The sequence below is a fragment of the Ptychodera flava genome, chromosome 14 (assembly GCF_041260155.1).
Source record: "Ptychodera flava strain L36383 chromosome 14, AS_Pfla_20210202, whole genome shotgun sequence".
Classification (NCBI taxonomy): domain Eukaryota; kingdom Metazoa; phylum Hemichordata; class Enteropneusta; family Ptychoderidae; genus Ptychodera; species Ptychodera flava.
In genome coordinates, this window is record NC_091941.1 from 31,075,140 (window position 1) to 31,100,909 (window position 25,770).

The 25,770-nt window shown below is 37.0% G+C and overlaps 1 protein-coding gene across 1 annotated transcript in view; it reads left to right on the plus strand.

Moving 5' to 3' along the window:
• LOC139150146 (serine-rich adhesin for platelets-like) overlaps window positions 1–15,029 on the plus strand; it is an 84,839-nt gene extending 69,810 nt beyond the window's left edge. The window contains exons 2-8 of the mRNA XM_070722329.1: window positions 1,904–2,003; window positions 4,136–4,276; window positions 4,936–5,008; window positions 5,295–5,349; window positions 5,951–6,100; window positions 8,434–8,607; window positions 10,973–15,029. Coding sequence (XP_070578430.1) covers window positions 1,904–2,003; window positions 4,136–4,276; window positions 4,936–5,008; window positions 5,295–5,349; window positions 5,951–6,100; window positions 8,434–8,607; window positions 10,973–11,176 — 897 coding nt within the window. The 3' untranslated portion in view covers window positions 11,177–15,029. The remainder of the gene's footprint in view (window positions 1–1,903; window positions 2,004–4,135; window positions 4,277–4,935; window positions 5,009–5,294; window positions 5,350–5,950; window positions 6,101–8,433; window positions 8,608–10,972) is intronic.
• Window positions 15,030–25,770: the final 10,741 nt, after the last annotated feature.

The window sequence follows — 25,770 nt, forward strand, 5'->3', positions numbered from 1 at the left end:
TAATGAATAAAGGAAAAAAATACTGTACCGTCAATATAGTGTGTGCAACCTAGACTTCCTCACTAACAAATACAGTGTAAAAACTGATGTAACAACCCAAATTTCTTGCCTTAGCTTGGTGAGAAGGAATTTTCCGGCTATCAGAACTGTCGTGATACAATTCCTTGATTCTTCTCATAAAGCTTTTCCTGGGAGAATGGACCCCTGCCCAGTGGCAGTGCCTGTGATCAGTCTTATTCAAAACTGCACACATACAGTACTGACAATTACAAGTTGGTTTTTCGAAAGTCATACCCAATAGATGATACAGGAGATTGGCCACTGGATGACTTTCTGATCTCATCTACGCATTCAGTTTCATCTGCATAGCTCATCATTTCTTTTTATCATAAACCTTGTAAAAAGGGATTTATGCTTTTATCTAGCTAAAGAGCAATCAAACGGCATGCTCATGTCACTCTCCAAATGATTTTCTGACAGATGCTTGGTCAGTTTTGGCCGAGGTACAATGTCACTCAATCCCTAAATCTCTTTCATTCTAAGCTTACCACTTGGTTGCCCTGATGAAACATTTCAAACAAAGAAGAAAACTCAATAGAGCTGCTGATGGCTCAGCATCCATGCAGAGCGGGTGGGAATTTCAACCATTTGAATCACAGCTGTCACCAAAGGACTTTAAGTTTCAGTTATCACAAGATGTAGGTTGGGTAGTCCAGAATATCTCTATAGTTTTAAAACCCTGAAAATGACTCTCTCTCTCTTGGGTTAACGAAATGTAAGAAGAGGTTCTGGACAATAGTTTGGTGAATCTCAGTATGCCGCAACACATCATACCTCATTACAATGAACATCCCTTTATAAAAAGTTCTTCATGTTTCCACTGAAATCAAACAATTCCCTCCCCCTCCCAATCAAACGTACATGTAAATTTCATCTTGTCATGTTAACTATCTGTTTAAGCAATATCATTAGCTATGGTTATCACTCAGTAGGTTGTGCAGCTGCACTACAGTAGCTCAAGGTTTTGCCTGGGTATTTGGGTGGTTTGGCTATATATAACGTCATGTTTGTAATCCCCTGCTTTGAATTGTCTAACAACAACACAACACAAAGCTGCGAATATGCATGTACACTTGAAGCATGCACAATTGTCTAAGAATAATAATTAATGATATAAATATCACAATACAAATTTTAAAATCCAAAAAAAGAGGATTATAGAAGGCAGGTACATTATCAGTAAAGCAAATGCCATTGCTGTGTTGACTGTGACAGTTAAACTAACGGAAACTGTTTGCGTTTTTCTCAATAACGTTATAAATACCACTGATGTGTTTTATATAATTTAAAACAGCCTGTATATCTGCAACCAAAACAGAAACAAAATCCCCTTCTGTCTAACCCGATAAGCAGGTCATTTCTGGGTTCTGAGCACTTCACTCGTTCTAACACAAAGCACTTGCTTGGGTTTTTCCCCCAACCAGGCTGTGTCGAGACAGCTGCTGGTCCCCTCTCTTTCAGTCAACCCACACTATTGAAATCGAAGTGGGCTGTAGCACCTGGTGGTGCAATGGTGGAAAACTTGATCTGTTTGCTTTCAAAGGACAGGGTCAGTTGTTCTCAGGACTTCAAATCTGCGTTTACTCACTGATTCTGCGATTAACAGTTGCAGGAAAGAAGTAAATTAAGCAATGCTGCATGAATTCAGTGATCCAGTTTCCATCACCACCATTAAAAAATTCATAAACCATCATTTGAAATTATAAGCAGTTTTAACAAAGGAACATAAAGTGTAGGTTGGAATGTAGGGCAATGGAGGGGAAGTACCAAAACAATGCAAATGGCAGCGTTAACTAAAATTAACATTTCAATAAAGTCTGTGTCTTTTTTTTTATTTTGACAGTCAAGCTCATGGAAGAAGATACGTAACATGGTTCACTGGTCTCCGTTTGTACAATCTTTCAAAAAGAAGTACCCCTGGGTGCAGTTAGCTGGTCACCAAGGTAAAGCGTCCTACTTCCACCTTTGTCAGTGAAGTGTGCTTGCCACTTTTTTGTTTGATTTTGGGGTCAAGTAGTCAGAGCTGGACAATATGTCATCAGGTAGTATCAGTTGTCCTGATATTGCACGTTACATGTTTTTTTTTAATTGGAAGATTGTGACATCAATCAAAACAAGCAGACATGACATTTTATTGTCATCTATCTTAAAATATGACATTTCACAAAGACCATGCTGTTGGACTATGATGTGAACTTTATCCTCGATTTAGCTGATTCAATTCAGTTGGGACGAGGACAGGTCACAGTATACTACAAAGCCTTTCTACTGTAGCTCACCGTCATACAGATTGCTCTGTATTTTGTTCAACCCTTTTCACATCCGGTGGCTTGCTTTGAAGCAAACCGCTGGATGAAATACGTGACATTGATCTTCCTTGCTTCCCCCGTAATTATCAGTCAATCAGGTCTATTAAAAAAAATAGATTACAAATTATAGGAAGAGAAAAAAGTATACCTATTTAATGATAATTATCCTTACTTTTCCTTGAGCTGTTTTGTATCCACCCACTCTGCACTCACCACATTATGTTGGGTTAATGGGCATTGCTTTCCATTTTGCGGGAGCAGGCATATAGAAATTGAGGAAGGGCGATTGTAGAATAAAAGATGGCAGGCTGCACTACAGTAATGATAAGGCAGCAGCCGTGCAGCAGTTGCAATTTATTTGGTAGCCGAAGTGTAGCTTCTGAACTGCAACTTTGATAAATGTCAATAATTGCTGATAACATATCCTTAATCCTCATTGTGTAAACCAGAACAAACAAACCTAGTAAAAAAATATGCCGCTGCAGTTCAATATTCATTCTTCAGCTACTTTTGGGCAATGGTTTCTTAATTTACTCCTGTGTAAATTGTATCTGTCCTTGCTAATATTTTAGTCATTTAGTGTATTGGTGAGGGATGTACTGACAAGCAAAGGACTTTCAGTTTCCTTTTTTATCAATTTTAAATAGTCTCACTATGTTATAATTCCCAAAGATGATGACAAGTGCCAAATTTCAACAGAAGATATCTTATACCAGAATATTTTGAGTAGTTTTTCCATGTAGAAGTGTTATCAAGTGAAGAAAGCCACACACAGTGATATGTGATGTTGTTGTCCATGCTTTTGACAGTTGCGTAAGATAATGAGTCCCAGAGATGATGAAGTGTCTCTGTTTAATCTGTAATTTCCTCTCCTCAGAGACTACCTGGGTAATTATCAGACATGTTTGGTTTTCAGGTTTCCTTAAAAATAGAATTAATGATTTCTCAAATAAAACAGGAAAGAAACACATGACAGCCCAAAGGAAAGTGTGATCACACCTAGTGTGTGACATGTTTCTCTACGGACATTGCATGAGATTGTTCAAACACTAGTCTTGTACCAAAACCATGTCTTATGAACCTCGTTGTACATTTGGCATGTGAAAGACTTCGCAGATACAGTTCAAATCAGTCAGTTTTGTTGATTATGAAAAATTTATCAGGCAACATGAGCTTAATTTCCTCATGACAAGGATAGACCCGTTTTTTGATGCCAAATGTCATAGCTCGTATCATTCCCTTGAGTGGAGAACTGAGAAAATAGAGGCACATACATTACTTTGTTGCTTACAATGTGATGCATTACTCTGAACTGTATAGTTAGTGGAACTGTAGAGGTCTGAGCTGGATAGCAAGCGTCACCAAGATACAGCAAAGTCGTATTTGTTCTGATGAGAATGATTAGCCATTGGTTCTGGTTGACCTTTGACCTCCTCATCCACAGGCTGTTTTTGATATTGCAAAACTGTGATAACCTATCATTCTGACAATGACGGTTTGTTCATTGGATTGTGTGAACAAGACGCATGCACAGTTCATCTGTATTGTCATTTTAATGGCATGCTTGTTTTGAAACCCTGTTGACTTTTCAAGATGAAATGTTTCATTGTCAGACACAAGGATACAGAATATCCTTATTCTTGCAATACAGGATGCAAAAATAGCAATTTAAATGTTTTACCGGAACTGAAGAAATACAAGGAAGTTAGAAATCACCAAAACCATGTCATATTAACCATTAATCATGATCTTCCCTCATTATTCAGGTAACTTCAAGGCCGGTGATTGTGGAACCATTCTGAAGAAATTTTGCCCAAAAGAGCGCAAATGCCTGGGAGCGCTGATGAAAGATATATTACGGCCTTATATACCAGAGTACAAAGGAGAAGTGGAAAAAAATGGAGAAAGTATCCTTTTATCATGTTGATGGTAGAACAGTACAAGTAAAACTATCAATCATATTTCAAGAGTTTGCCACACTTATATGTTACTCCCTAGACTGCCAAGAAAATGGGGCTGTACTCATGTTAAATATTATGTTCTGCTGCCAGGAGTAATCTTCTCTGCATAAAGGCCTCCCTCTATTGTTTAGATGTTTAAAGTTATACAGTCACCTGTAATCTAAATATGCCCATATATGGTCAAAGGGGCGTTCCTTGGTATTCAAAATGCTCGTGTGATGGCGCTGTTTTTAAAAAGGGGCCACCCGCTTAAAATCTGTGATTGGTTAGGTTTTCTCTTTCCATGGTAACTGTGGAAAAATTGGAACAGGCGACAGTATACCTTTAAGTTGACCCCATACTTACAATAGTATGGGTTTGATTAAAAAGCGTCACTGTTCTTCCCCCTCAGAAGGTTTGGATTGCCAATTTGCATTGTATTTTCTTTACTGTTTAGTCTGCGAAGTGTTTAAAATTAGACACTGTACAGAATCGGCATTCAGCAGGTGGTTGGAATGTTTGTCAGCCATGTACGCTCTGGAAGATAAAAGATTGATCAAAGGGAGGGCACAGCCACTCATTCTGTAAGCTTTAGTGCTATCTTTTCCTTAATTTTAATTTATCAGAATATGTCCAAATGCAAGATTTGCTTCAAGATTTTGATGCACCCTCAGTAATGGACTGTAAGATAGGCACAAGGTAAGTTTTTATGAAGTCATTTTCAACAGCAAAGAAATCAGCAAACATGAAGATACAGGCCGAAAGCAATTGAGGTTTCTGCTATTGTGTTAGTAGACTATCAGTTCCAGGAAAGCCCTTTCTTGTAAATGTGCTGAACTGAAGTGTCGTAGAAAGGCGGAAGGAACAAGAGGGTTCTTCACATTCATGTTGACAGGTCGTGTAGACCATTCTATATATGGATGTCAGTAGTTGAATGACATACAAAATGCAAGGCAAATGACGTTCCTGTTACGTATATTTGCAGGACATATTTAGAAGATGAACTCACCAAAGCAAGAGAAAAACCAAAACTTCGAAAGGTGAGCAGACTCTGAAATATGAATCCAGTGTGTTATTTTGTTTTGAACATTACACTATTGTGATGATGGTGTGCCTGTTATACATGGCACTATCAATAAACAATTCCCTCAAAAAATAAATTTGACTGCACCATATTGTAAGAAGAGTACTTGTTGTCATCACTGCCTACGTGCCTACCCGGTTTTACATATCTGATATTCTGTTTTAAATGCTTTAGAAACACATTGTGAGGTATACCTGCCTGTTTGTAAACATATTTGTTATCTTGTTATGAACACATGGTTGATTTGCTGTAAATATATGACCTTCCATTTGTAAACTCATGACAGAATGGTTATTAGCAGGCAACTAGCTGTTTTTAATGCATGCCTTCCAGGTTGTACACGCAGATACAATCCAAGTGAAAACACATTAACTACATTGTTGTTTCAATTAAATGACTGCCCATGTTGTAAATAGGTGACTGCCAAGTTGTTAATTCTTAACTACCCCCTTGCAATTACTAGAAGTTCACCATTTTGTTGTAAACATACTTTTAAACACATGACAACCTATTGGAAAGGACTTTTTGATATGAATTTGTTCATCTTTCTTTGGCAGGACATGTATCAGAAGATGATAGACATTGATCCAAATGAACCAACGGCTGAAGAGCATGAATTAGGTGCTATTACAAAACCTAGATATATGCAATGGCGAGAACACGTCAGTTCGTCTGCCAGTCTTGGCTTTAGAATAGAAGGAATCAAGGTAATATATGGCTTTATGCAAGTATACAGGGAATAGTTCACTTGTGAGTTTGGTTTTGACATGATGACAAATCAGTTTGTTTAATAGGGAGAGCATTGTTTGGATCTTTGGTATGGCTATTAGGAACGTAACGGTATATGTTTCGAAAAGGTTGAGAAATGTCTCAGGTTGGCTTAGGAAATCTTTTGGTGGGAACGAGGCTCAGCTTAAGACTTAAATTGGGGAAAGCATGCTTTATGAATTGTTGGGACTGTTATAACTTTATTGTTAGGGACACAGGACTGAAGACAGATTGGAATTTTACCATGAGACCATACTTGTAGTTGTTGCAAACTAAGTATGAAGACTGCCAACTCAGACATTAGGCAGATGGTCTCTGTGAGATGAGAATCTGTGGGCCATCTGATGTATGTAGAAACACATAAGTGCTTGTAATAAGACTTTTGAAGACGGCGGATGCTCTCATCAACTCATTGGTTTCTTTAAAAACCAGCTAAGGGCATTTCTAAATTTACAAATGTTTTGTCAAGTGGTTGTGAAGATCATAACCATGGAATATAATCAGCCTTTCTAAATCAGCCTTTATCACCAAGTATCACCATCAAACATGAGGACATGCATGCACAATATCACCCTCACATTTGAAGAGAGTCAGTAACTATCTCATTTTATAGTGTGTTCATCGCTTCTGTACTAGAAAATAAGTACATTTTCTTCATCTCTCAAGGGTATGTTGAAATACTAGTTATTAGACTTTCAAAAGTAGTGCACAGTCTACAGTGTGCAGAGGCTGGTGTGCAGCGTTTTTGTTTACAAATGATTCTTGTCCAGACGAGAATCAGTTATCAACAAAAACCATAATATATCTCATACATATACTACATAGGCTATTTTACATGATTTTCATAAGTAGAATAAGAAACTCTATGTCTCTAACTATGTAAAAATAATGATGAAAATTTGACCAGACAAATTCTTGACCACTAGTAAAATAGCAAGTTCTTCTGTTCTCAAGATTGGCTCAGAAAAGTGTTACTTCAATTTTCCCATTGGTTCAGAAAAGCATGTTATTAAGCTGATCCCAGTCAAGAGTGATGAACTCCCAAGGCATAATTTGACCTTTCAGTTTCCAGTCTAATTTATGCTTTTATTGGAAACATTGTCAAAGTCTCCTTTTAAATCAGGTGTGACTGACAATTACTGTTAACACTTTAACAGTTCTGTGATTCGTAGAACTGGCAAACAGCAATATCCAAGGCTGAAGTTGACATCAGCAGATGTGGTGGAGTGGGTTTTTTCTATTCTAATGCATGTCAGTTCCTGCTTATCCCACCTCTCACAGTCACTGAAACAGAGTCATTAACAGTGAATTACATCCTATCACAAGTATTTCCTATTTTCCGTCAACGTTCAAGTACTTCGCAATATGTTTCAAGAAATGTTGTGACAAAGTAAACTAAACCAAAGAAGACGACAGTGCTAATTTTCACAACAAGGGTATGACTGCTCTTGCAACAATGCCCCCATGCAATACTTCTTGTAAAATGGATGTCTCATGGGTATTATCCAGCTAGAAAATTCACAGAATCCAAGGCCTTGTCATTAGTGCAACACAAAGTCTGGCTTTTTGAATGCATTTTTCATGGAACTATGCTGTTTTTCTCCTAACACTGTGCTGTCCATGCAGAAAAACAAGTAGTTTTCCCAGCTTAAGTCACCTGAACAAGCAATCTGCTGACACACTTTGTATGAGTAGGAATATTTCCCCAGGGAATGTCAGTGTCGCCCATGGTCTACAGCTACTGTTTCACATTCCTTATTTCCTCCATCTCCACCACCCAAGCAGGCACATCCCCATTTCATCTCATTGTTTGCCCAGATCTACGTAGGAATATTTAGAGGAAGCGCTGTTTAAATGTGCCAAAGTCCATCAACAATTGGTTAGTAGGATTTCTAAATGCAAAACACTTTTGGTGAAATAAAACATTTTATCTTGGCTAAAATTTCAAACAGCAGTCTTTCATATAGTATCTTTTCAGTAAGAACAAAATCACAGCAAAAACACTTTTTCGCTCTGACAGTTTTACAAAACACACTGCAAATGGTTGCTTTTGCAACAAAAGGAAAGGTCAGGATAGTGACTCACCTTCACCCCACTTTGTTTTGGAATCCGCAGTGTACTTCCCATGTCAGCTGGACAAATTGTCATAGAAATACATTTGTATCAATTTATTTGGTGCCTTCCAAACACATGATGAAACCAGCAGTACAAATTTCATTGAAAAACAACATGAATTCTTATGCAGACTAACTATTTTGTTTTCTTGTTACAGAAGGGTGATGGGCATTCAAGCAGGGACTACAAAACTGTCAAGTCAAAGGCACAAATCATGGATTGCCTGAATTTCTTCTCAGAGGGTGATAAAATTGTGTGCGCCAAGTACCTTCGAAGACTACGGGCAGTCAGAGCAACGCTTGAAGCATCACCATTCTTCAATACGCATGAGGTAGGATTCCTGTCATAGATTAATTGGTTGCTGACCAATCTTTCCCATGTCAAACCAAATGTTTCGATCATATATTTGAAAATGAAATTGTTCACAGGTCCTATTTTCATGTTAATAGAATGAATAAAATATGTCCATTAGTCCATCTTACTGTTTCTGTTCGGAAGGGAAACAATCCATATTCTTACTGCGCAATAAAAGTAATCAATGCCATTTTGACACATCTGTTACTGTGGTACTGCTTGAAAATTCCCAGCCCTTGACAAATACAGCAAAGAAGTTGCCCCCTTCATATCAGGAGGAAGTGCCAATAGGCCAAACCCGGAATTCAAATCGACCGCAGTACAAACAAAGCCATGTGCGCAAATGCGCATAGACATACGTGTATTTCCATACGCGCTAGTACACATGTGGACTTGTTTGTACCGGCATCACATGATTATTTGGGAGTACTGTGTCTGTAGAACGCATCCCGTCCTTTTTATTAGTCCCCACGGACACCGTCCGGGGGGACTTATAGGTTTGGTCATGTCCGTGCGTGCGTCCGTGCGTGCGTGCGTGTGTGCGTCCGTCCGTCCGTTCACACAGATATCTCAGAGATGCAAGAAGCGATTTCATTCAAACTTGGTACAAGGATTACTTCATATGTCATACAGATACACGTCGATTTGTTTTGGGATACGATCCAATATGGCCGCCAGGCGGCCATTTTATTACAATTTTTTCATGTACAGAGCCTTAACTCAGACATGTTTCAACCAATTTTATTCAAAGTTGGTACAAGGACATTGACCAATGTCATAGATATGCACGTCAATTTGTTTTGTGATACGATCCAATATGGCCGCCAGGCGGCCATTTTATTACGATTTTTTCATGTACAGAGCCATAACTCAGACATGTTTCAACCAATTTTATTCAAAGTTGGTACAAGGACATTGACCAATGTCATAGATATGCACGTCAATTTGTTTTGTGATACGATCCAATATGGCCGCCAGGCGGCCATTTTATTACGATTTTTTCATGTACAGAGCCACAACTCAGACATGTTTCAACCGATTTTATTCAACGTTGGTACAAGGACATTGACCAATTTCATAGATATGCACGTCGATTTGTTTTGTGATACAATCCAATATGGCCGCTAGGCGGCCATTTTATTACAATTTTTTCATATGCAGAGGCATAACTCAGGCATATCTCAACCGATTTTATTCAAAGTTGGTACAAGGACATTGACCAATGTCATAGATATGCACGTCAATTTGTTTTGTGATACAATCCAATATGGCTGCTGTGTGGCCATTTTGTTACGATTTTTTCATATACAGAGGCATAACTCAGGCATATCTCAACCGATTTTATTCAAAGTTGGTACAAGGACATTGACCTATGTCATACATATGTACGTCGATTTTTTATGTGATACGATCCAATATGGTCTCTAGGCAGCCATTTTATTACGATGTTTTCATGTACAGAGCCATAACTCAGACATATTTCCACCAGTATCATTCAAAGTTGACATTGACCTATTTCATACATATGCTCGTCAATTTGTTTCATGTCATGTAGCAGTAACATGTCAATTATTGAAGTTTCGTAAGTAGGCTGATATGTCAAGAAATATGTACTGCATCAAATTCATGAAACTTTATACAGATGTTAACCGATGTTAAGCTCACATTGCTTTAACATTGAAAAAGACATTTATCAGTGTCATTTTAATTAATTTGTAATTGCATAAGTAATGAACTTTCCTAATTAGGGTGATATAGCCACAAATTAATACAATGTCAAATGTGATGAAACTTGATACAGATGTTGATCTCATAGTGTTGTAAATACTGCATCAAACTTTATGAATATGGTACCAGTGATAATCTGTTAAGTGTTAGAATTGTATGCAAAAATGTTTTGCAACATCCTGTGATTATTCCTAGTTGACTCATTTATGAACTTTAGGATGGTAGCCTACATTGGTTTTACGTTTTCATCACCATGGAACTCATTCTTGGCCATTGAGCGCCATCTGTATCAAAGTATTTTTATCACAGACCTAACTAATGAAGAGGACTCTATCCTCTCTGAGGACATGTAATCAAAGTACCCATTATTAACAAGTGGGGACTGTGTCATCAACGATGTCTTATTCCAGACTAGAACCATTGTCAAGTTGTTCTGAATTTGCAAGATTTTGTTATCAATTAATATTTTAATGGCTAGGCAGAGAAGCATCTCCAGACACACAATGCACAGTGTCCTGTCTTCTCTGATGTCACAAGTCCAGTGTGGCAGTGGTCATGCTGGCCTTGTTCCAATGACACTCTTGTCACATTACAGATATATATATCTTTTGCAGGTAATTGGCAGCTCATTACTGTTCGTACATGACAAAAACGGCAAAGCCAGCATCTGGATGATTGACTTTGGCAAGACAGTCGCATTACCAGAAGGTCAAACGAATGATCACAGGACGGCGTGGGTTGAAGGCAACAGGGAAGATGGATACTTGTTTGGTTTGGACAATCTTATAGACATGTGGTCTTCTATGTGTAAATCATAACACACAACAGAGGGACATGCAGAAGATACCCAGCCACTGTCCTGTCAAATACTGAAAAAAAACTGTTTGAGGCTCTGCCATTGGTTGTTCACATGGCAACTGTTATGTTCAAAGGAATTTCGGGGAGGGGTGTTGAGGGAGTTTGTGGAGTTTCCACAACTATACTATGCAGACTTTGGATATTTTAATGACATTTTTTTTAAGACAAGGATTTGGATAAGCAGCAAGATGAACTAGATTCAGTATTTCAACCAACAATTTACAAAATATGACATTTCTGGGTTTTGTTTGTTTTGGGCTGCTTTACAGAGTAATATAGAAAACATATTTAATGGACACAGAAGTTATTAGCTAGTTTTATCAAGTTCGGAAAATTTTTGTTCATGTTAAAGAGTGTCAGCATCAATTCATGTAAATGCGTTTTTTGTTTCAAAGTCATTGCCACTACATTTTCATCTCACAGAAATGCACTTTTCAGGAAGTTATTCCACATGTAAACTATTCCTCCACAAAAATTCATATTCTCTGTCTTGAAGCACACACATTGACAAAATTTCTCCTCTAGCAATGTTACAAGCTGTTTGTCTTCTGCAGTTTTTCTATAGCTCCGACGAACCTTCAAAAAATAATTTTCTTAATATCATGGCATAAAATATTTTATTGATGAACTTAGTCCACTTTGATTTCTTTATATTGATTTTAATTTCTTGATTATTGGTTTATACTTTCAATGTACAATGTACTTGCATTTGAGAGATTTTATCATCAATGTAATATATTTTGAAGGAATTTTACCCGATTTTACAAAATCCCTCGTCAACAAGAGATGTGTTTAGATTGGTCTAATGGGAAGCTTCGAAATTCTTTTGATATATTTCTAGTAATTTCTACTGCTAGGACAAAGTTTAGTTTCGACACGCCCACATCACAACTAAAATTTGGTAAGAGCTTGCTTATCCAGTTGCCATTAGCATAGTCGGTACTAGACATGCAAGCACACATGCATGAGGGTTGTGTGTGCCCACAGATGTATGTGCAGGCATATGTATAGGTGTCTCTATACATATGGATTCTCAAGAAAGCAAACAAAGGTGTTTATTGCATTCAGTGACAAGACAAGAAGACAACACTAAAGGGACTAAGGCTACATGGTCTTTTCATTGTTGTAAGTCATTATCATGCAGGTCAGACAGGGCTCACAAGATGATCTGGTAATCACTACAGATTCAAAATTTTGCAAAACTTTCATACAGAAGAATAAGAATTCTAGAAAGACCTGTCCAAATTTGTCAGTTTTCCATACAACAATAGATAATGTAGGTTTGTAAACCCTCGATACGGTTTAGCAACCAAAAAAAGAAATTCGAGATTTAACATCACTGTGAACAGAATTTTGTAGAATTAATGAAATAGCCCCAGATATCAATACTCTGTGGCATTTCTTAAGTGATCACCTTCCATTCCATTCTGTACCATCAATATAACAATAACAGTTCCTCTTTGATGTTTTTCTGACACTGAAATTCTACAGTATCATGAACACTTTTAACTTTCCTTTTCAGTGTGTTCTTATCAGCATTCCCCCTTTTTCAAAAAATGCCTTTCTTGTCTGTTTCTGAGACTTAAACTCATGTCAAGTGCAATATTTCCTGTCCTTAGCAAATGTGGCGCCATCAGCAGTTGTATGTTGGTTGGGCATCTATCACATTCCTTTTGTGCATTTTCAACATTTCCCATAATCGAGATATCTCAATCACTGAATTTCCAAAAACAAATCTACGTACAATCTTTTCTCATTGTAACTTTTACTAGAACAAAATTTTAATACTCATGCCACCAAATCAGCTGTGTGTGGCAGATAACACAGGGTTTTGTTTTTTTTTTCTTGTAAGACATTTATTTTCTTGTTTCAGAGGTTGATATGTGAACTTCAAAGGAATTGTAGCTTGCCTTCCATTGTCCAAAATAAGTGTTTTTATCAAAAGACCCTTCTGTTGTTGTTGTTTTCCTTAGAATTCCTTATACTCAAAAAGCAGCCAAGTGACTTTCTTCATCTTTGTATAAATTTTGTTCGGGTTTGCTTTTGTTTTTGTGATCACAATTTTTTCTTAATAGGTATTTGTTAATCTGTGGGAAATTCTCATTTCACTAAATAGGATGGGTTTGTGGGGAAAAAGGACAAAAATGTAAAATAGATACTGCATTGCATTTGTATGGTGATATTTATTTCATATCTTCAAGCTGTAATCACTCATTGCATTCTGTTAGAAAATACAGTTTTTGAAAATTTGATATCAAAGTGTATCATCAGTCTAACCCCCAGGTAGAATTATTCGAATTCGCCAATAACCATTTTCAGCCTACTCAGACCTTAATCTGTTTACGATGTCAAAGTTTACCAAGAGGTCAGGGTTCAAAGGTTAAACATCAGCTGTGCATATTGACAAACATGAGTACACATACAAGTTCTTACATGCCATACTCATACAAGGTCACATCTAAACATCCCTTCTTAGGCTATTCAAAACATCCTACACAGAGTCTTCAGGTCTATCCTATCCCATCTTTGTTTCCATGGTATTCATAACATGTCAGCTAATGTTAGCATTTTCACATAACAATGTATTTTGAGAGCATTTGGAATGCCTCAGATCCCAAAGTAATGGCATCATTCCCTGTTCTGTTGTAATTCGTAGGAGGAAGGCCACCACTGTGGCTGACTATTGGATTTAGAGAAATGTTGTATACATAGCACATTTTACTGTGTGTATCTCTCCCTGTAATTTCATAGGTTTTCTTTGATTTTTTTGGTTTTTTTTTCATGTTTTCATCAATCTGATTAAAATCAGATGTAGAGTACAGGGCAACGTCTTTACATATGCTGTGTAGTGAGAGGCGACAGCAAGAGAATACCGCGTAAGTAAAGACGTCACTGTACTGTACATCTGATTTTAATCAGATTGTGTTTTCATGAGAGATGTCATGTTTAGAGAGGGAGGGAGGGGGGCATGTTTTACATGTTTTGTAAAGGTGACGGTGCTGTTTATAACCCATGAAAATGGAATGGAATATTTCATAAGGAGATAAATGAGCACAATGTTTATGCCAACACAAATTTTGTGAACAAAAAAGGGACCGATGATATAAAAGTCATGAAGTCCCTCTTCTTTTCTGTTACCCTAAACTTAAAAACGGATCAAGTATTCACTGTGTTTTACTTTTATTTTAAGAGTCAGAGACAACTGCACAACTCGCACAAAGAAATAAGCACAAAACCAATAATTGGTTTTGAAGTGTGTTCATCAATGAGTCATTGGAGATTATTCAGGTAGTGTTTTTGAAAATGTTATGTCTACAGCCCCACATACAGGCACATGACAAATTACTATTCACATTTTGCAGTCAGTCACTTTGTTGTATCATCTATCCCATGGAATTGTAATTTTGTTAAAATAAAGAACTAAAAAAAAATTGTATTGTTCAGTTTTAATACCCCTTGGTTGCAATACCCCTGAAAAGTATGACGGAGATTTTATGAAAATGCACCCGATAATGGTGCATTTAGTGTTTTATTCTTTGTTTAAAAATCCATTTTCCTATTGTGCACTTCATATGGAATTATAACAAACAAATGTTATTATAACAAACAAAAAGATGTGCATCACCTTCCCCAAAAGGCAGCTTTTCAGTGATTTTGTATTTTATTATCATCTATTTAAAGATGTCACATTGTGTATGTTTTATTCATTCCAACAAACCATTGTATCATGATTTTCCATATTCAGTTCTCTAATATCAACTTGTACAAAACTCCTCATGAAATCTCAAATAATAAACTTCATACCTATATAAATCATTGTCCTCTTATGTTGCTTATCTGTTCACACACTTAACACCTTTAACTTTCTGCACTCTCCTTTGAGCATTTGGCTCTCTGCTGTTTGTAAGTAATTTTACAATTTGTACCTATTGCCACTTGCCACAGTGGCTATGTCAGTATTTTAGGCATAAACGACTTAAGGGCATGGGGACAGTCCTAGGTATCACAGTCCGTTTTCCATTTTCAGACTCCTAATGCCCTGGAGATATCAAATTAATTAAAAAGTAGGAAGCTTTCATTCACAGTCATGTCATGTAAAACTCTCATATTTATCAATTTCATACCATGCGTTATTATGTCACTTTGAAAACATTGGAAGTGTTGTTGGACCGAACAGATAAAGAAAGGTTTGACATTATTTTGGGTATCCTCCAGAAATATTTCAAACAAACCATTGTCCTGGAATCATCTATTAATCCATTATATCACTGACCAGTGTTCTTTGATGTCATGTTTCCTTCATACATGGATTCTTTTTTTCTGATCAAGAAAAGTGAAATAACAACTAAATTTGTGAACTGGTAATACATTGATGACATTTGTATGCATGATGCAACTCTGGAGACCTTGATCTTTAAACTCTTCTCTATAAAGGTAAAATGAAGGCTATTTAGATTTCAAACTGGGTAATTAGTTGCACAGTCTTTAAACTTCTTTATCTGGGCTTTTCAGCAACATTTGTTTTTGAGCTCCAAAAACACTTTTTGCTCGTACTCTAGCGCCCTCATTGTAGATATTGGTGGCTACTTTTGTTTTTATGAACGTAATTTATCATGAACCTAGAGAGTGCGTTTGTTGTGTTGTAGCAGCTTATCATCCTGGTCAATTTCATTATAACAGTTTTAATCCATAAAATATTTTTACACTACAACAGTATAATAAGCCAGTAAATAATAGCAAGATAGGAAATGCATCAGCGTCATTGAACAAATGTTTCCTAATAGGTGATCTCTTGCCATGTTCCCACACACTCCAAGTGTCAAATCTACAGAGTAGTTTACTTCGTGTTCTTATGTCTTCATTAGTTAGTAGCTTTTGATGTTTGTGCACCCCATCTTCCTTTTCTCTTCATGAATTGAGACTTGTGTCCACAAATTCATTTGATGGCTCAACTACTCAGAGAAGAACCTTACAATTTTGTTGATGAGTACCAATATCAAGTTTTGCATGACTAACCATTTGTACTTTTTTGTTAAACTAACTGACATGATCCTTTGTTGTTATCGTGCTCTCAAACTTTTCTGCTTTGTTTGTTCTTTAAATGAATAATTCTTGTTATATTATCATGCGTTTTTCTTTTCATTTTCATCTACTCTTGAATGGATTTTTATGGGTTTGATGTTATCAACACTGTTTGCTTCATTACATCTCCCTTTGTTCTGCAAAATTCACATATCTGCTTTGTATTTGCTTTACCTTTCTTAGTGGCACATTCCATTCCTACACTATTTTAAATGATTGTTTTAAATATATGGCATTGGCATAAAATGAGTCTCAGACATGTTTTTGCCTGTATGTTTTCCAACTCAAGGTAGCACCAGCAATTCCTTATCAGTACATGTATTGATATGTTTTGCTTGAATTTTTTAAATATCATTGATAAGATATTTAAAGAATGGATAGTTTATGAAAACTCTCTTAAATATGCTTAAATGGTTGACTTAAGGTTTAAGGAATATTGAAACAGGTAGTCAATGATCTGCTTAATTTCCTTATGCTAAAAGATTGAAAAATTGGGCTTGGAAGTCATAACCTCATAATCCCTAAATACGTTTCCATACTTTGTATGAGCATATTTATTCCGAAAATGGTGATAATTAACTCGCAACAGCATATTTTCATTTCTGCTGTTCTATTTTTATTTTACTGCTCGAGCGCCCTCGAGCGATGGATCTTTCAGTCTGCTGTTCTCTGCACTCCATCCAAAGAGTTCTCCGCTGACGTCAGAAAAGTGGCAGACGACAGGCTCAACTTCTGCAAGTGACAGTGACAACCCATAGCGCGCAATATGATTCATCGCAGCTACAGATTTTCTTCTCAAGTAGTTATTAGGGACAAGTATATTTTTCTGGAAAGTTATTTATTCACGAAAAATGAAACAGTTTGTTTAAACACAGTCCCTCTATCTATGGATAGAGGAACTGTGGTTTAAAAAAATACATATTAGTTTTACTCCAATATTTACAGATAATTTTGTTTTCTGTTATAAAATAACTGAAAAATGTCGACATAAGATTGTCGGTCACAAGTAGAAGAATGCAGCTCTAAAAATCATTAAAATGTGTTCTGAAAATGCTGAGGAAAATTGTCAAACACTTATTGAATAAAATTGGTCTAAAAGTTTTTTTTTATATGCTGTTAAAGTAGTTATACAATCTCTCACATTTGACCGTAATTTAGAAAGACATATTTGGATGTACATACATATGTGTACAGGGCACACGGTTGATATTACGAGAAAAGTAAATTTAAATTTATTACGAACACGAAATACTATCTTAGCATAAAGCTGGTGAAAAACTTCACACTTTCAATCACTTGACTTAGTAAATATCAAAATTTCAAAATGCGCGTGAGTGTGGAACTGATGCAATGTTAATGATTTTAGGTCACGTGACAATTGTGTTGAACGTACGCGTTCGATGCAGGTCTAGTCCGAACTTTCGCGTTAATTCTTAAATAGACCAAATAATCAGAGAAAATGAAACTGTAGTGTTAAAGATTATGATTTTAACTTCATTTTGGGAAATTTTCACTTTTGTACTACGATAAATGGCAAAGCAGCACGACTACAAACTCACGCGTACCGGCGATTTTGGCGTCCATTATGAGCGTTGTGCCGTGACCTCGAATGTCCCGCGAAGGAGATCGAACATATACCTCTTTGATAGGCTCTCCGCATGACTTATTCTGATCGCATCACTATTTTTGGGGGTTGGTACGAAAGTAGAGATCATGGGCTTCATTTGAGGGGGCAAACGTTAAAATCGGCGAGAAAAACTCAATCTGTGATCAAACTTTGTGTTTCGTTTGTGTTTTTTTGAAAGAAAATCTTGATTTCCTTAAACGTTCGGCCCCAAAATTAATTTATGATAAATATTAATTGTAATTCTGCAATAATTACGAGTCTGACCATGCGAAAAATGATGCTTAAGGCCCTTTTAGCGAGTATGGTTTCACCCCAACTTTACATCCGGGCACTCCCAGGAATCACATACAAGTAATCGGCGCTTCGCCGCATGTTCTGTGTCAGGAGGTCTAAGCTGAGTTCCGACGTTCATGATTTTGCAGCTAGATTTGTCTGATTTCTTATCTAACGCAAGGAACTAGAGAAATATACTTTACCCTTTCAAACGTTATCTTGTTCGAAGTAGTTTGACTTCCGGGTGATATTTTTCGATAGACACTGAGTGAGAAGTTGTCAAGCCAGCACTGCACTGCAGTGTAGGCATACGCACGAGCACCACACTTTGCCGATACTATACTGAAATTTTAGTTTCTATCTTTAGTTCCCGAGAAGGGGACTATTTTGGTTCTCTCTGAAGAACAAGGCCATAGATTATTAATTTGTTCTTTCCTCATTGATGGTGTCCCGGACTTTGAAAAAGTTGTATTTATACTGGTTTGTATTTCGGACCGCTGACTTCGACATGTTCGAGGGTCTATGTTATTTCCGGGGCAGCTTAACTTTGCATCCAGTTTAATGCAGTTGTTCATTCTATAAATGCGTGTTGCTGTTTTACGGTATTGACAAAGGGTTGAGAACGAAGTTTTTTTGACTTTTTGGAAAAGTTCTTTGTTTTAACTTAAAATCGACATTAATCAGACATATTTCATAATCATTTAATAAAAGTTGTAATCACACAAAAAAATTTAAAAAAAAATTCGAAGTTCAAATTTAAAAAAATCTAAAAAAATATTTTGTTAAATTTAAATCAAGTTCTAAAATGTCACAGGTATCATTTGATTGTTTACAGTTATTGTTGTTTATTTGTTTACCTTGTAAATATAAATCTAAACTTTTTTCACATATACAAAGTAAATATGATGGAATATGATTATCATATTTCTGTAGATGTTCACGATACATAATGCATACAGCGATCAATGTCACAGGTATCATTTGATTTTTTACAGGTATTGTTTTTTGTTTACCTTGTAAACAGCATTCTAAATACCTTTTCACTTATAAAAATTAAAAACCATTGAACATTTCGTCAGCAATATCCACAAAAAATTTCATCAATTTTCAATAAGAAATGCTTGAGTTATTGCAAAAAGCACAAGAAATTGCAATTCTAGTTTCCTCAAACAATGTTCAAAATGGGGTCACCTGGTGGTTATGATAACTACAGGTGTCTACCATGGCATAATTTCTAAACAGGAGAAAGTTTTTTTCAAATTCAACAGGACATATCTCTGCATGTACTGAACCGATTTTCATCAAACAAAATGCAATCAATTGGTCTTGAAGAGAGCTTTCTTTTGATATATAATTTATTATTATTGTAGCTGTCTATCAATTTCATGTAAAATCCCTAGCAATGTTAATGAAATGTTATTGAAAGAGCGCATGCAAGCTCCAAAATCGTAGTCACATTGTGGCAAGTGGCTTTAAAATTTGCCCGCGACGCCAGTATTCATTTCGTAGACACTACCGAGTTAAAAGGATACTACTTACCGTCGGTCTTTCCGATACACTGATGATATTCAGTGGCAGTAAACTGGATGGCCTCCTGTCATATCAGTATCGTTTTCGAAACGCAGTCACGATGCTATGGAAGACCGGTCACGACATGCGACATGCGACCAGCGACTTCAAAACTGCGACCTGCGTCCCGCGAGTTTGAAACATGCGACCTGCGACTTCGGCATTTAGACCTACGTGTAACCTGCGACTTCACAACAGCGACCTGCGTGTTTGTCAAAGTGCGACCTGCGACTTCACAACTGCGACATGTGACAACAACACGTAACGTTTCATGGTGTTTTCCTCAGTATTAGATTGGAGGCGTCTTGCGTGAACTTTAATCCTTTGAGCGCCAAAGTCTATTTTTGTCCCCTTTATATAATAAACCCCTGTCAATTTTTCTCCAATTTTTGCAAAAAAAATGGGGAAAAACCTGTAGCCAATGAAATGTGATGTCGATTTGGTCCAAAATTATCAAAAAATTACAGAAAAATCATACAATTGGTAAAATTTTGCACTAAAATTTTGGTGGGAGAAAATTACAGCGCTCAAAGGGTAAAACGTGGAAAGGAGATTTAACGTTCAACATCGATCAATTAATAAGCCATTGCTTTCGCTTTGGTAAATCGTTCACCAAGTCTGGCAAAACTCAATTCATGTACACACCAGTTCACTCATTTTCATCTGGAGAGATAATTTTATGACGGAAATGTTGACAGTCCGTGTTAATGCATGGAAATAATATGCTACGTGATAGGCATTTGTATGTTTATATTATAATTTCAAATTATTTTAGATATTCTTCGTCTGCCTTACCTCGCTTCTTTCCTTATGTTATCGACAAACTTTTTGATTTTTAGAAATCTCTGGTATTTATCCTCATTTCACTGTGGTATAACCATCTAGCTGTCTGTTTAATTCATCAGTTGTCCCCACTTTATCATAACTGCGTCAGTGTCATTGCAAACATTCGAATTTTCAGTTATTGTCGTTCATCTTCTAACATTTCCATTTTGTTCCAATTCTCTAGTGATTGATCATCGGATGTTGCCATCTTTTCGTCTAATTTCATTTTTACTTTTCGTCAAAAAATCGAATTGATCCAACTTTTGTTCTGTTGGAAAAATAAATATATTCTTACTGGTTAACTTCGGACTACATTTGTCTACACAAATAACATATGCAAAGTAAAGCAGTTAAAATAATACTGATATTGACAGAAGTGCAAACATATTTGCTAACCATGAATAGCCAGAGACCGACTCAAGTTCTTTATAGATAACGCGAGTTAAAACTGTAAAACAGGACATAATTAAACCCTCCTACAATCTTCAATTTTCAGTTTTTAAGCCTAATATGTACATACTATAATATGTACATATTATTTTTTGTGTGTATATAATATTTTAGATCATGTAGGCAGAAAAGTTCCAGAAACTATTAAACACTGATGTAGACGTTTAAAACCCTATTGCTATTGCATTATTTCAGATCGGTTTGCCTTTCGTAAGAAGGAAAATAAATTTGTGCTCTTCGTTTGTGGAATTCTCTACCGTCACAGCTTCATGCACTTCTATCGCTGGTTGAATTCTTTCGCTGGCCGATTTTTGCGTAGGCCAGCGGTGCGAAAATAATGCTCTGGTCGCGAGAATGCGGTAAACCAGCTGTTTTAATATAGTGCAATGGTGTCCCTCGTGTTTTTCAGGCTCGTGTTCAGAGCAATGGTGCGAACAAATCAAGACTGATATCGCAGTTTGACAAACACGCAGGACGCAGGTCGCTGTTGTGAAGTCGCAGGTTAGGCCTACACCTTGGTCTAAATGCCGAAGTCGCAGGTCGTATGTTTCAAACTCGCAGGACGCAGGTCGCAGTTTTGAAGTCGCAGGTCGCATGTCGTTATTTTCGTATTCGTTTTCGTATTCGTTTTCGTATTCGTATTCGTATTCGTATTGGAGTCACTGACAGAAATTGTTATTTCTAGTCCAGGTTTCAGGTATGAAACGTGCAATATACGATATTTACTGAGGTTTAATATTGTGATAATTTGATTCGTAATTTCATCTGCCAAATTTGGTTAAATTTACATAAATTTGCATTTGTAGATTTTAAAGAATTTGTTCACTTCATTTTATTTAAAAAAAAATACTTAAAATCGGTTGGAATCTGGTAAGGCAGCATCTTCGCTTGCCAATGTCTCTTGACCGGGCAGCTGGATGCACCCCGAAATCAGGTGGTCAGTGCCAAGTAATGGGACTCGTGAGAGCGGATGCGAAGGAGCTGCCCTGGACTGTACCATTGTTTTGCGGGGAGGGCAGATTTTTGTGAGGCGCTGCAAAACGGGTGACCGTTGAAAGCTATGATGAACGGGGGACTTGTCCAGGACAACCATCTGAATAAAAAAAATGTGAAAATTGTTATATCCGGTCATCCTTTTGGACTCACTTTAGAATGATCATATCCATTTACAATTTGTATTTCAAGTATTTTACTTGATTTTGATATGGCTCTACGTAGACCTGAAATAAATTATAATAACAATACAATACTTTACAAAACTCAGGGAGTGCGGTAAGGCAAAAATTACAAAATTGCAAGTTACGACAAAGTTGTACGTGCTGCTACAGGGGAGAAAGTAACAGAAATAAATGACAATAGGTAGTTTATCTTTCAGAGTAAAGATGTTAGCAATAATAACATAAAACCGGACCGACCGATAATTCATGTATTACATTCAATCAGGGCTCAAAGTAGCGACCATTTTCAGTCGCATAGGCGACCAAATTTTATGAGATTGCACCTGAATTTTTTTTCAAGACATTTCTCCATACCGTATACGTGATCAAATACAACATATATTCGCTCAGTGTTCACGGAGCATTGTCCCGAAAGGCCACGACCCCAAAATACGCATTGAATAAGCATAGCCGTTGAGCGGAGTTACTCAGAGGTTTGAGCGCGTTCTCTCCACTGCACAGCGCTGCCAATGTGTCTGCTGATGTTATCTTGAATGATCTGTCAAAATATCCCATGAATTTAATGATAAATTTTACTACAATCCAATCAAGTATCAGAAGCAGTTTTAGTGCTGTCACATCATTTCAATTGAACCAATCATAATCCCAGCATAAATGTCATCACAAGGGAAAACAAGCAACCAGTAACTGCAACATGTTTCATGCGTTCACGTGCGTAATGAATATTTGCGTTAGTGGCATGTGACCGGCTAGACCATTTCCGGAAATCGTCCTTTGGAAAGCAGATCAAAGCATCGATTTCATCAAGCTTGTACTGGATTATCCTGTTTCATAAAGGTTTTGTTTTCAGCTAGATCTAAATAGCAAGCAACTTTGTTGAAATATCATGGCAAATCTGCCGGGTAGCGACTGCAATTATGTAGAACCATGGAGGTAGTAGAGAACAGACCATCAGTGGATGGGACTGTGGCGATGACCTCAATGACCCGAGCGAGTTCGATACACGCCACAAGTACCGCTGCGATATCATAGTCACAGCTAGGATTAAATGCGCATATACGTTTGAGTTTTGTTCTCTTGCCTACAAAATATCTATCGAAAGATGATAGTTGCTGCATTTCTATTCAGAGTTTTTGTTGAAAAAAGTAGCTATCTACGGCTAGCGGCTTAATTGGTCCTCCAAAATAGTACTGCTGAAAGTTTTTGGAGTGACCTGCAGAACGGAGTTGTAGAGCGGGGCAAACTGCGTAACACTAAAACTGGATCGCACAGTAACAAATGACGGAAACCGATCGAGCCAGTTTGCGACAGCTACTAGACTAGCTGAAGTCTATTTATCATAGAGTACAGGTATTTCTCGATATTTCGCGATACAAATTAATTTCCATGCATTCTGGTGTATCTTATCATAACGCAAGTTGATCAACATGTTCTGGCAATGACAGTTGACGCAAACGCAAGGAAAGAAAAAGAGATGGGCCGTACTGAAATAAAGACTCTGACAACAGCTCACACATTAATTTAATCTTTATTAGGGAAACAAATGTACCGATCGGGACATAGGCCTATGATACCATTTTATTCATCTCGTTTTCTTTTATGACGCTTTCCCACATCATATGAGATGATATTTTCTTTGCGACAGCAGTCTAAATATAGCATGTCATCGACTTAGGGGCATGCGATAACGTTGAGCCCTGCATTCACTGTCGTTGTGACGATCACTTTCTCAGAGATATCAGTTTAAAACAAGAAAATTACCTTTTAAGTTTACAACTCGTCAAATTGGGCGGGTCAGCTAAATTTCCATTATCGATACTAATGATGTCAACAGAATGTTTAAGTTGGTTGTTGCATGGAGGTACCTCCATGGTTGTTGTGATAGAAGTTAATACGAAAACGAATACGAATACGAATACGAAAATGATGTTTGTTTAAAAAATCTTTCCTCCAAAGACTACTACTGGCCCACAGGCGCTAATAGCTTGGTAGTCTGCTAAATAGATCGATTTTCGGCTCGATCTATCGATCCCGTGGTCAGTATGCCCGCCACTGTAACCTAGTGAGTATTTTGGTTACAATGGCGCGCATATCGACTACGGGATCGATAGATCGAACCGAAAAGCGATCTATTCAACAGACTACCCAGCTAAGGAGTGCCTGTGTACTGGCCGTTTGTTTTTAAAATCTCTCCTCTAATTATAGCAACGATATCTTTCAATCTAGGGCCTAAAAAGATTGGATCTTTTTCAACTTACATTCTCAAATATTGAAGTATTGATATATTGTCATATAAAATTACTTTAACTTCTGTAAAGACAGAACTTTTATATAATACGTACGAAATTTGGACTAGAAATAAAAAATTTTGTCAGTGACTCCAATACGAATACGAATACGAATACGAAAACGAATACGAAAACGAATACGAAATAACTTCAGCATCGTTTTCGAAACGCAGTCGCTTGTGACTCGATACACTGCGAGGACCCCTAGCCCTGTGAGCATTAGAATTCCAATTTGCCATGTAACGAACAGCAAGTGTATGTGAGTAGTCAGAAAAGTTCTGGCATATTACTGAATATCCCGGATGTACAGGATTTCACAGTGGGCTTGAAATTTACAGAATGAAAAACACTGCAGGAAAATGCATGAAAAATACAGGCAATAGGACCAGTCGGCGGGAGATACATTGCAACAAAATAGTACCTCAAGACATCACTTTTTGCACTTCCGCACATATAGGCCTAATTAATTCGAATTAATAGGGTAAATTCTGACACTGAACAGAATGAACGAAAAATAAATTATAAAGGCGGAAAATTAAAATGTAAAGAGCAATGAAGTCACTAAGTGCCAAGAATATTTGGTAACTTGAAATAGTACAGTTTAGAAAGTAAATGAGTTTGCTTGCAATGACATAATGACACTGACAGATTGTGCAATGGTTTGTCTATTAAATAATACTCCTATTAAACTGTGTGGTTCTCGGGAACCGCCTTGGCCTTCACCGACAGTGTGAACGTACGTTGGTTTCAGAATGTCCACTCACTGGAACAAGTAATCCGGGACCGGACTTGAATTTGTGTTAACGAACTTTGTCACTAGATAGTGTTACTGTAACGGTTGAATTTAAGTCTTTGTTAGAATTTATTTGTCAAAAGTAATATTTGGTTTGCTAAACCAGAGGCAGTGGAAGCGAGACTCGCGACGTAACTGAGAAGTGGGATAATGAAACTTGAATTGAAAGGATTGATTTTTCTTCATTCGATGACAAATTTTGATATGGATTATAGTATAACATTGCACACAATGCGCTGTGTTTACAAATGATTACAGTATACCTTAGGAAGATGGAAAAATATGTTGCTGTCTTGGACTAAAAATCATGAAAATATCGAAATATATAGTATAAAGGATCGGTAACTACGGTTACTCTACTGTGGGGTGACACACGCTTTTTAATCTGAATTCAATCTAAGGTGAGTGAGGGCGACATGTATCGTGCCGTTACAACTACTTTTTACCCCCCTATTAGCTCATGCAGGAC